Below are 13330 nucleotides of genomic sequence, written 5' to 3'. Positions count from 1 at the left end.
TGGTTGTACAAGTATTAACGGTGGAACAGTCGAGTGTGACCTAATAAAAAATTAAAATAAAATATCTTTTTAATATGATTTGGAAAAAAAAAACATAGTCTTTTAATTTTTGTCTAAATTTCTTTGAAGTCTTCCCTTCACAAGCCATTTAATTTTTTTTTTTTTAAAAAAAGGATATGAAACAATTTTGCACCTCACCAAATTATACATGAAACAGGGCGAGTGGAATATTTCCACAATCGTTTGTTTTTTCCTTCATTCACAGGAAGCAATCTTAATTAGATTAAGAGCTAGTGTACAATCATCAGCTTGCACAATTGCCCGACGATGCTACGCCTGTGCTATCTCGGCCCCGATACCTCCTGCGACGATATGTAGGAGAGCAGCAGCGGCGACGCCGACGACCCAGCACTCGTGGAGCTCGTCGCCGATCCCCCTCGCCGCAGGTTTGCTCCTCGGGACCCGCGTCCGTACAGTCTCAGATAATACAGCGACTGCGACCGCGGCTCGCCGACCGGCACCGTGCCCTCCAGCATCGCCACCACCGCCGTCATGCTTGGCCGGCTCACCGGCTCTTCGTGCAGGCAGCACAGCGCCACCTTCACTACCCTCTCCAGTTCCGCCCAGTTCACCTTCCCCTCCAGCCTCGGGTCCGCCAACTCCTCGTACGTCCCCCGCTCGTGCATCTCCAGTGCCAGCATCGGGAAGTACGGAGAAGGAGAATCGGTCAACTCCTTGCCACTCTCCTCGGCGCGATTTTTCCGCCCTCGAACGATCTCCAGGAGTACCATTCCGAAGCTGTACACGTCGGTTTTGTCGGAGATGGCGGCGTTGGTAAGCCACTCCGGCGCAAGGTAGCCGCGAGTCCCTCGCATGGTGGTGAAGAGCCCGGACTGCTCAGGGCTCATCAATTTGGCCAGCCCAAAGTCGGCAATCTTCACCTGGTTGTTGTCGTGGAGCAAGATGTTTTCCGGCTTCACGTCGCAGTGGATGATCCGGTGCTCGCATCCGGAGTGGAGGTAAGCGAGCCCCCGCGCGGCACCCACAGCTACGTCGAGGCGTTGCTTCCACTCGAGGACGACCAGGTCGGGGTTACGGCTGAAGAGAACGCGGTCGAGGGAGCTGCGGTTCATGTACTCGTAGACCAGCAGCCGCTTGCGGCCCTGGGCGCAGAAGCCGCGGAGGCGGACGAGGTTAACATGGTGGATGTTGCCGATGACGGCGATCTCGGTGCAGAATTCCCGCCGCCCCTGCTGCGTGCTGGCGGCGTTGATCCGCTTCACGGCAACAAGGGACTTATCCAGGAGCTGCCCCTTGTAGACACAGCCGAACCCGCCCGAGCCGATTGGCGTCTGGAAGTTGTTGGTGGCATCTTCGAGCTCGTCGTAGGTGTAACGGGTAGGCAGGCCCGGGATCGCGATCTCTTCCTCTTTTTCCACTTCCTCGTCCTCGGACAACTCGGCGGGCGTTGGCCACTTCAGCCCGCTCGAGACAGATTTGCTCCGCGTCACGTCGTTGCTCCCGCGCTTGTTCCTCCTCCATCTTTCAAAGCAGATGATGGCAATCGAGATCACCAGCAGAGTCGTGGCCGTTGATGGCAATAAGACGATGAAGAAACGGACGGAAGAGGAACTGCCGGAAGGCGGCGATGCTTGGCTAAGTGTCTTCACGTAGCCGACGGCCGTGGCGCCTCCGTTGACCGTGCCGACAGAAATGAGGGAACCGATTCGGTATTCAAGGAAATAACACGACTTGGATGAGGCTCTGTAGAAGAAACCAAGACATGAGCAATTGGCGGAACAGAGATCTTGGCAAGTCGAGATGTTCGTTCCGAAAGTGTTAGGCGCCGAGAATTTGGTTCCATAGTAGCCAATTTGATTCCCCAAGATCATAAATCTCGCCGTTGATCCGGCGACGCCCTCACCAGGGCATGAGGAGTTAGCCGTAACAGAGCCGTCGACGGGGGAGCATCCGCCGCTTGGCAACGCCCCGAAAGATGCTGGGCAGCTGCAGGTGGAGCTGTTTGTCCCTGGTGCGCAGAGGCCCAGTGGGCCACATATGTTTGGGAGATCGCAGTCGTTCATCGGCGCCACGAAATCGGTGTTGAAGATGGCGGCCGACAACGACTCATTCAGTGGGGAACTTATGATCCGGAACCGACCAGATGGATCCAGTTTCGCCATGTAGAACTCGTCGGAGAAGGACGAAGCCGATGGGGGGAAGATCATCCTAAAGACGGCAGTTTCCCGATCGCTAGCAAGGAGGTAAAGCCCGGTAGCGTTGACGGAGAAGTAACCAACCTGCAAATTGGAATCTTTGGCGGAGCGAGCGTCAGACGAGAGCGACCAGTAGAGCCGTGAGGTTGGATTCCACTGGAGCACGGCGTCTCCGGGGGTGACGAGGAGGCGATAATCGCCAGGGGACGGGTCGTTGCCGGAGACGGCGGAGGTGAGGGAGGAAGAGACAGGGAGGAGCTGGTTAGGTAGGAGAGTGTCCGTGGGATGGTTGAAGGAGGACCAAAGGGATGCGTTGGCGTCGTCGAGGAGGCGGAGCTCACCAGAGGGGAGGAGATGGAGGGCGAAGACGGGGGCAGAGAGTCCCGGGGTCGACCAGGCGAGTGAACCATTAGCAAGGGAGAGGGCGAGGCCGGAGGCGGTGAGCGAGAGGGTAGCGGAAGGGGGCACGGGGGAGGCGGCGTTGGCAGTCCAGACGGTGGCGCCGGAGAGGGCGTGGAGGACGACGATATAGTGTGGAGAATCCTGGCCGTCGGGGTTATGGAAGGCGACGGAGAAGGCGGAGGATGAGAGGAAGACGCCATCGCTGTCGACGAAGTGGAAGTAAGTGGCGGAGAAGTTGGGGTAGAGGAACTCGGTGGCGACACGTCCGGCATGGCAACGGAAGGGAAGGAATAAGAGGAAGGAGAGTAGTTGGAGGTAGGGAGAAGCAGAGGAAGCCATGACGAGAGAAGAAGGAGAAGAAAGAATGGCAGGTATAGATCAAGATTAGAAGAGTTTGGAAGAAGGCCGGCGCACGTTGACCTGAGAAATTAAACAGATTGCAAGTTGTCACTGAAAATGGCAATACAATATTAATTCCTTCAGTTCCGAATTTTGATGCTTATTCCCTGAATTGATTTGATTATTTTAAAAGGGTTGAAAATGACGCTCCAAGTTTATCACTTGCCTTCCATCGCTCAGATTGATTGAACCTCTTCAATCTTCGAGTTCTAAATATAATTTTTTTTATGGTTTAATATGAGATTAGAGTTCTAAGAGAACTTTTTTTTTTTTATCTCAAACCTCGTCGTTACAATAGTTCAAGTTTTTTTATTTAGTTATTTGATTTTATAAATATCTCATAAATCTTATATTGGAGATATCCTTAGATTGCAAGGTCGACGTGTGCACCTACTGTGTATATATATATAGATATCCTACACAACTTTTATGGGTGACAATCTACGTGATCACCTGATACAACTTTGATTCAAATTTTCATTTCTAATTGCATCTGTTTATTCAATAATTTTTCTATTCTCTCAGATGTAAAGTGGTACTAGTTATTAATTTTATTCTCTTTTGTATGCAAAGTGGTGTTAGTTTCTACAAACTAACATCAATGATTTATCCTGCACAATGGTGGGCGACATTTAACGTGGATGCTCTGACGCGGTCAAGAATGATATTTTTTTTTTCCCTCTCTTAACACATGTAATTTTCTTCTTTCTCCTACATGCAAGGTGGTGCTGGTTTCTACAAACCAGCACAAAGGTTGGTGCTGATGTTTAAAGATCAGTACTAGTATTGGTTCTGGTCTTTAAAGATCAGCACCATTGCTGGTTTGAAATCAACATCAGCCAACATAGTGGTGCTAATATATAAGCACCATTATTGGTACTGGTTTATATAAATCAACATCACATTGGTATTGACTTACGCAAACTAGTATCAACACTGTACTGCACTAACCAACATAACTTTAGTACTGGTCTTGGATATGTTTATTTGATTAATAATGAATTTTGCTCCCCTATTTTTAAACTAAACATATTTGATACGACGATAAGGAGGGGCTCACCCTGTAGGGGTTAGCTGCCACGATGAAGGTCAAAGTTAGGGTGATTAACATTTAGGTATTATATATGGATGATAACTGTATTGGCTGGTCGGACGATATTACAAAATCCTGGCCGAGCAGTTATCCCACTCAGCCCGGCAACAGGACTCGGCACGGGCGCAACAAAGTTTTGGCTGAGCAGCTAACCGCGCTCAGCCTGGCAACAGGACGCGACATAGGTGCAGCGGAGTTCCAGCCGAGCGGACGCGACACAGGAGCAGCGAAGTTCCGGCCGAGCGGCTAACCCGCTCGGCCTAGCAACGGACCCACGGTGTTATCTCTCAACATCCATTTGGGAGTTAATGCCGCTAGCATCAGGCATGATTGACAAGAAGATCGTACGACGGAAGCTTACATTGTCACATCAGAGATATACTCGGCTTATTAAGGTATTGTGCTAGAGACACTTTATTGACAAGTCTTTTTAGGAGAAACTTCAAGAAGTGTGCTCGCCTGAGGAAGCGTGCACACACGCTACAGGAACTCTAAAAAGGGTGGGGGTGTGTCGCGTGCCCTCACACTGTCGGCACCTCCTCTTTCTTCTTTCTTCCTCACCACCGACTAGCGGCCACTCTTCCCTTACCTTTAATGTCGCCGGCCGACCGCCCCTTTCCACCTTCTCTTCTTGATTCCTCTCCAGCGAGTGATAGCAGTCTCTTCCAGGAGGCGGCAAACAGCGACGACGACTCTAATCGTGCTCAACTCACCAGAGAGGTTTCTCCGGTGTCTTCATCTACTTCCCTTGCTTCCTCGAGTCTCTATCGTAGTGGTTGCAAAGCAAGGATTCAAGGGGCAATGGAGGTAGCAAGCTCCGGTCATCTTCACCTCATCAGAGAGGGTTTCTCCGATGTGACCTCCATCTTCTAACTTCCTTCCAAAGCTTCTACCAACTGGGGTTCAGGCGGCAGAGCAATAAGGAGCGACAGTTCATCCCATTCACAACACCTTCATTTCCGGTTAACTTCCAGCGAAGGGGTTCTTCGGTGGAAGATACGTTCATCATCGTCGTTGTCAAAGCAAGCTGTCCAATAGTTCTTCACTGCTATCCACCGACTTTCGGGGTTTGATCGCGGGGTCTTTCGTGTGACGACGAAGGGTAGTCGTTGGTACTTGAAGGTAAAGGGTGAATTGTGGTTGGATTAGCTTAGTTTTATTCATGTTAATGTTTATTAATTTTGTCAATTTGCTTGTATTGATGCTTCTTGTTGAATGCTTGTAGTAAATTTGATCTTTCATGTTTACTTTGCACGTATTTAGTTCAACTTAATTCATGCCTATAAAGTGTTCGATGAATTGCTTCAACCATTAGTTAGATTTAATTTGATGCATTTTAGTTTGTTTAATTCTTGCTTTGTCTTGTTCTTTCAATTTCGTTAAGTTCTAGTTTTGATTGAATGCAATTATGTTAGGTTAGATTAGATTTCTTTAATGCTTTAGAGTTCGTTAAATGCTTATTTTATTTCATGTTGCCCTTTTATTTTTTGTAATTATAGTTAGGTTAGATTTAGCTTTATTACTTGTATTGTCTTTTATTTATTAGATTAGGTTTCATTTAATGCTTTGTTATTTCTTTCCTTAGTTTAATTGTGTTGGTGGTTAAACCATAACGTAAAGTGACAATGTGTTGTGAATTAATTGTAGACACTTAATTAGATTTCATTTCAGCACTAGATTAGTTTCCTACTTGCTTTGCTTTTCATTTGTTAGATTTAGAATCAAAATCCAAAACTCCCATTTCCATATTAAAAATCCCCAAAATAAAAATAACATATGATCCTAAGTTTATCACTTACTGTTACATTCGTTGGTGGACGACATTAGTGTAAGAGGGGTTTGGTACTTCATTGTTTGATGCCTATTTCACGAAAAAATTGGATCATAATCAAATTGGCATTGTTGCCAGGGATTTAAGAGAGGATTTTTCCTCTTTGAATCTGGGCCATCCATCTTGATGAAGAGCTAACCTTGACCATTTGATTAAAGTGATGAAGGGGATCTTCATTTGAGCTGTTCATTTTGATGAAGGAGATGGATGAAGATCTAGCCATTGATCTCACTGATGAATAGTTTAGATCAAGTTGCCTTCTTGCTTGGATCCAATGGTCCATATCATTTCATATCTAGATCAAGGGCAGGATACTTAGATCTAAATGAAAGGGGAAGATCTCTCTTGATCTGGATCAACGGTTCATATTTATTCAGCTTGATCTCCTCCGTTTGACCTCCAAATCAAGCTAGATTCGATCTGATCTGACTCTAATTCATGGCTCTTTGAATTTCCTACAAAACCAAAATAACAACATGTGATTAAATTCCATAATTATAGGAAATTTACATTTATGTCCAAAATAAGTTCCTACTCACAACACAGTATAAATACCAAATTAAGTGTGTGAGAAGGTAAAAATGTCAATAATAAGAGCCAAAATAATGCACAAAAATGCTAGTCATCAACTCCCCACACTTATTCTTGCTCGTCTCAAGCATATAAATAAAATAAGAAAATAACTAAGATGCATTCCCTTAGCAATTCTCAATCATATATAGAAAATAGTGAAAAGAAAGTTACGTAGGATTGTCTAATTCAAATGACCCAAGCAATCATGAATTCAATTCATATATTAATTAATAAACATGATAACTTCAATCCATAATAGATAAACTAAAAATGATAATAAAATAACCTCACAAGGAAAATAATGATGGCTCTCCTCTCATATAAATGCAATAGTGGAGCTCACTCAAGCTATTCATGATTTATGCACTACCATATGCTTGCTTTGCTTCTAATCTCCACTACTATATACATAAGAGTGCACAATAAAATAATGAAGGCATTATTTGAAATGTAAGGAAAACATGAATCAAAACAAATGATAGTGTAAGAAAAATAATAAGAAAGATTAAGCAAGGTAATGGTGGAAGACATAGATATATTGGAATGTTACATAGATGAGTACAAGTAAACAATGCCCAAAAATATTTCTCATCCAAACTTCCAAGCTAGCTCTCACAACTCCAATAAACATGTGAACAACCTCTACTCTAGCATTTCAATAAAAATCCACTCATAATATACAATAATATCTAAATGTTGCTACAATAAAAATTATCACTCACAAAAATTCTACCATAAATGAATACAAAATATCACATGTCAAAATTTTTCATAAATCCAATAAACATGTAGACAACCTCTACTATAGCTTTTCAATAAGAATATCACTCATGATATACAATAGAATCAAAATATTGCTACAATAAAGATTGTCTCTTCTAAAAATTCTATCACAAAGGAATATAAAATAACACAACATGTCAAAAGCATTTTTCTTTTTCTATTTTTTTTTCTTTTGATTCTTATGTTTTTGATTTTTTTTTCTTTTTTTTTTCTAATTTGATTTTTTTTTCTTTTCTTTTTTCACTTTTTCCAACATGTTGTGAATCACTATATAACATCATCAATAGCTCAAATAAAAAGACAAATAACATGGTTCACCTATGATGATCAAGCATGGTTTACCTATGCTTCCCCTAAATTCAACTAAGCTATTTCTCTCCCCCACACTTAAATTTTTGTCTGTCTCGGACAAAACACTCATCATGGAACATCCAAAAATATCCACATCCAAAAGTGAAATAGAGAGTGAAATAAATGGAAATAAATGAAGAGAGAAAAGAATGATATGATAAATGATATGAATTTTATTCAAGAAACATGTGATAACAAAAGGAATGAATAAAAGAAAGTAAGATAGCCTTCATAAAAATTATGCAATCCTATAATAATGTGGTCTCGAAAGAATTAAGCAAGTTCTAGAGTAACATTAACCACGAATGCATCACACATCAATATGAATAATAGGCTTAAAAATTCTCACTAGGTATATCAAAAATTATAATCTATCAACATAGAATCCATCACCAAGTTGTAACCACATGTAATCCAAGAATTCAATCATGATAATAAATCATCAAATTCGACAATCAAATTTAACTAACTTTCACAATTTCTAGATGATAAAAAGAATGCATAGGGAATTTATTATGAAAACCTGACTAGGCAAGATAAGAAACAAGTACCATGCAAAAACAAATAAAGCAGACAAAGCAAAGAAATATACACAAGAAAACAGAAAAAAGAAGTGAGATGGAACCAACTCCCCTGAATTTCTGGTGGTCGGAGTCAATTCAGTTTCAACAGCCAATTTGGAAGTGGTAAGAGATGGTTTATTTGAAATATCCACTCCAGAAGCTTGATTATTGCATAGAGTGTTAGAGCTTTCATCAAGTGATAGAATGCATCCTTGTGTGAATGACTGCAAATGAAATGTCTACAGAAATCCTGTGCACTATAAAAAGGATGCATTTCCTGCAGGCATGATGTGTGAGATGTACTATAAACAATATCAATATAAATAGAGCATGAATCAAAAGATGTGTCACATTCAATACAATCAAACTTAATTACCTTCATGGAATTTTCTAAGAATTCAGAAGAAACATTGACCTTACCATCCTGAAAGGTACTTGGAGGGTCTAAAATAGTGAATGCGATATTTTCTTGGTCAAATAAAAGATCTGGCTCTGGATCAGGTACAATCAATGGAAATGATTCTAAAATCTCCCCTACACTTCCATCATCAAAAAGTACAATAAAAGGCTCATCAACTGGCTCAAAAGGTGGTAGAATAGTCAAAGGAAGTGATTCTTGGGTCTCCCCTACACTTTCATTGTCCTCAACAACATCTGCAACATCAAGACTATCTAGAACAGAAATATCATCAACAAAAATAATATCAGAATCAACTACAACATCATGATATAAAAAACTAGAAGAGTCATGTAAAGTAGTAGAATAAAAGTTAGGAATATCACAAACTCTACAATCCATCTCCTCAGGAATTGATGTAGTAGGTTGATCTCAATGTAACTGTAACTGTGTCGATGAATATGTTCTTGGCTGGAATTATGTTTCTTGATGTTGCAAATATTATTGTGACTACTCCCTACAATGTTGCTCAGGCTGATGGTGCTGAAAGTAAGGCTGGTAAGACTGGGGCCACTCAAAAGTCCCCTGTTGTGTGTTCCCATATCCGAATCCTGAAAATAAATTATACCTGTCCTACTAATGGATCTGATAAGATTGAGGATCAGGCTGATAATACTGGATCCTGGTAGGGAGTACACTAGCAAAGGAGTGAACATCCTCGGTAATAGCCGGTCTAGTCCCATATTGCTGATAATTTGCAGCCATAATCTCAATAAGTTCTCTGACCTGAGTAGATGTCTTGTTAACTAGAGCCCTTCCACTAGCTACATCAACCATACTCCTGTCCATGGGACACAATCCCTCATAGAAGTACATAATCAATAGTTGATCGCTTATCTGGTGCTGAGGGCAACTAGCAACAAGTCCTTTAAACCTCTCCCAATATTCTTGAAATGATTCTCCTGTGAATTGTTGGATTCCACAAATACTCCTCCGAATAGCTGCAATCCTAGAAGCAGGAAAGAAGCTCGCCAGAAATACTTTCTTCATCTCGATCCAGTTGGTGATAGAGTTGGGTGGGAGACAATACAACCAATCTTTTGCTGAATCTACTACTGGAAATGGAAATGCTTTAAGTCTAACATCATCTCCTGATATGCCAAATGGGTTCCATGTGTTGGTGCGGTTAGCACTAACGGTCTAATTCAAGTTTTGATGAATGACAAACAGGTTAAGTTAGTTTCGTTATTATCTAACACTCTGATCGAGTGTGCAGGAGAAGTCTAGACAGGCCGACGGGCTGACATGATGTCTGGCACGAAACCCAGCTAGGTCGACGGGCCGACCGGATAGCTGGCACGAAGTCCAAACGTTTGGCAGGTAAGTAAAGGTAAGTCACTGGAGGGGAGTGACTATGAGGACGCATTTCCGGGAAGGGAACTTAGGTGCCGATCCGACTTAGAGCCATTTCGGAACTCTAAGTCGAGATCGTGACTAGATTCTGATCTCGGAGAGATGGAATCTAATTAATACTCTACTTGAACTGTGCTAATACTTTGTTTTGTAGGAGATATGTATTATATATTTGTCTCCGGACTAACATTTTCTTGCAGGAAGGAAGCTGCTGGAAAACTAGGGTTCGGGTGCCCGGGATGGATCAGGGTGCCCAGAGGTCCGGGCACCCGGGAGGAACCCGGGCACCCGGAGGTGAAAACTTATCCCCAACGTCGCCTCGCCAAGTGGAGCTCACTGATTGGCTTGGCTGATGTTCAATTGAATTTTTATAATCCTCTTCAAGTAAAATTCTATACATGCAAAGAGAAGGACTAATCCCTTTGATATCATCAATTGTATATCCAATTACTTTTCTGTGCAGCTTTAACTCTTCAATCAATCTCTGTGTTTCAAACTTAGTTAAATTGTCATTGATTATAACTGGAAAAGTGGAATTTGGTCCAAGGAATTCATATTTTAAGTTTGGTGGTAATGGCTTAAGTTCAGGTTGAGATGACACTATTTCTGGCACAGTTGGCTCTTGCTCTATCAACTTGATTTCTTCTTCTTAAGATCTCCTCTCTAAATCCTCTTCATCTTCTAGAGAAATATCATCCTCTTTATAATCACTCAAACATTTCTCCTCTTCCAATAAAAATGTCTCTTCACCAAATATTTTTGAAATAGACTCATAACACTAAGGCAATAATGCTTGAAGATCATTTTGATTCAGAGTAATTCCCTTCTTACAATTCTCCTTTCCTTTAACCATATTAACTGTTAGGGTTGTGTTGTTCTGTCCTGACCAATCATTAAAATTTGATGCAATTCTGCAAATTATCTCGTAAGCTTCCTCTAAGCTTTTCTTCAAAAAAGAACCCCCAGAGGCTATATCTAATTTACTTTTATTTCAGAAAGAAAGCCCAACATAGAATAGGTGTATGATTAACCATCCCTCAATACCATGATGCAGACATAACTGTAAAAGAGATGAATATCTTTCCCAGGCTTGATGTAACTCCTCCCTAACCAGTTGCTTAAAATTCAAGATTTGACTTCTCAAATAGGTAGTCTTCTGTGGGGAAAAATATTTTTCCAGGAATCTCTGCTCTAACTCATCCCAGGTTTTGATACTTTGAGATTTCAAAGAATTATACCATCTCTTTGCAGCATCTTTCAGACTAAAAGGAAAAACCAGTAGTTGTATAACATCAGATAAAACCTCCTCATATTTCAAAGTATAGCAATATCTATAGAATTCCATGAGATGTGAATAAGGGTCCTTAATCTCTAGACCCCCAAACTAAGCTTGCTGAATCATTGAGATAAAGGATGGTCTAAGCATAAAATTTCTTGCTTGAATTTCGGGGTAAACAATTGGCCCTAATTCTTTGATAGACTTTGGGGCTCCATAATCTCCTAATGACCTGAATACTATGGTTGATGTGCAATATAGGAGATACAAATTACAAGAAAGAATTATGACAACAGAATTCTAAAGATTAGTTTCAACTATGTAATGAAATGAAAAGAAAGGTTATGTTTAGTCTAACACAATTGATAATCCCTAATGTTATAGCGCAGTCGCCGGCAACGACGCCAAAAACTTGTTGACGTTCCGCAAGTGTACGGAAATGTCGTAAGTAATAATAAAAGATATCATATCCATAGAGACTAGAATAACCACTAAAGATGTCTCAACGTGAGTTAGCTAAACAACTAATCAATTGATTCACAAAAACAAAGTGCAACTATGAAAAGTAAAACATAGAAACAAAAGAATAAGAAACAAGAATAAGGGCTTTGATAAAAGGGATGTTCTAGGAGCTTTGGTTTCTTTGTAAGGATATTTAATGTAAATGATCTACCAAATTTTATTCCTCAATTGTTCGTCATTTGTAGAAGATTGCCGGTTCTCTCTTGCAATAGACAACCAACCTAGGACTGAAATATATCTAAATGTGATCAATTAGGAATGAACCCTATGTTGTTCTTACACGGGCTTGCCTGTCACGTGCGTCCCTTGGATAATCAACATAAGAATTCATCACTTCTCAACCTCATTAAGATATAAAGATGAATGCATACAATCTATCCTACCATCTTGAATAACCTAATTTCCCCTCAAACGTCCTTACACGGGCTTGTTCCTGTCACGAACGTCCCTCAGAAAATCGAATGAGAAACAATCTCTACAAGATCCACAAGATATTCAAACATTCAATCAAGCATGGTAATTAGGTCCAAACACAACAATCCACACAAGATCAAATAGATACAAACAAGGCAAAATCATAGAAATAGGAAATTGACAAAACCACAAGAGTTTTACATCAAATCATCCTTACAATTACTCCCTCCATCTTAGAACAAAGAATTCTACTCCATAAAATGAGGTAAGAAATATGAAGAGAAAAAGATTACAAACATTCTTGATCTCAAATCCAAGAAAAGAGAGAAAGAAAGCTTATCTATGATGAAGAATGTCTTCAGATCCAATCCTCGATTTCAGAGTCGATGCCTTGAAGATCTCCCCTTGAATCACTGTAAAATCCCTCCAAGATGGAGAAGAATGGCCCAAATCTTGCTCTCTCCCAAAGGGGAGAAGATCCCCTTTCAAATCTTGAAGAAGACCTTATATAGAAGGAGGGTTTGGGTGCCACACGACCCCGAGACACGGTCGTGTGAGGCTCACACGACCTGCACTACTCCCCTCTCTGCCAGGGTGACATGGCTGTGTGAAGCTCACATGGCCTTGGCATGCTCTGCCACTGCCCCCTAGCACGACCGTGTAGATCTACACGACCCGCACTACCTCCAGCTCTGGAGCTCCTGCACGGCCGTGTGGTGCACATGCCCAAGGCATTCTTGGGCTCTGAAAATACTGCACGGTCGTGTAGATCTACACGACCGTGTATAGCTTCAGTTCTGGATGGCTTGCAAGGCCGTGTGGTGTACACGACCATGAACCTTCTTGGATTCAAATCTAGCACGACTGTGTGATGCTCACACGACAATGGCTTCTTCCTTCTCTGCTACAGCCACATGGGTGGTGATCACCACATGGCTTGGGCAACCCCCTATGTCATTGCCGTGTGGCACACAGGGCTTGTGCCTTCCTTCTTCGTTCAAGCATCAAATCTTCTCCAAACTTGACTCCTGCACACAGAAAATGCCCCAAAAGTAGATCTTCGAACAAAAAGAGTAAATATGCTGAAAGGAAAGCTG

At 41.9% G+C, this 13330-nt stretch overlaps 1 protein-coding gene across 1 annotated transcript; it reads right to left on the bottom strand.

Moving 5' to 3' along the window:
- Positions 1-201: 201 nt before the first annotated feature.
- On the bottom strand, positions 202-3023 carry LOC122031015 (G-type lectin S-receptor-like serine/threonine-protein kinase At5g35370). Its single transcript, XM_042590061.1, has one exon. The coding sequence runs from the start codon at positions 2955-2957 to the stop codon at positions 342-344; it is 2616 nt and encodes an 871-aa protein (XP_042445995.1). The 5' UTR covers positions 2958-3023; the 3' UTR covers positions 202-341.
- Positions 3024-13330: the final 10307 nt, after the last annotated feature.

The sequence above is a fragment of the Zingiber officinale genome, chromosome 11A (assembly GCF_018446385.1).
Source record: "Zingiber officinale cultivar Zhangliang chromosome 11A, Zo_v1.1, whole genome shotgun sequence".
Taxonomy (NCBI): Eukaryota; Viridiplantae; Streptophyta; class Magnoliopsida; order Zingiberales; family Zingiberaceae; genus Zingiber; species Zingiber officinale.
Note: the sequence above shows the minus strand (reverse complement) of the source record. Positions and strands in the feature narration are given on the sequence as shown.

Bases quoted from the DNA above. Each gene is read 5' to 3' on its own strand.
- LOC122031015 (XM_042590061.1), bottom strand. From the start codon at position 2,957: ATGGCTTCCTCTGCTTCTCCCTACCTCCAACTACTCTCCTTCCTCTTA.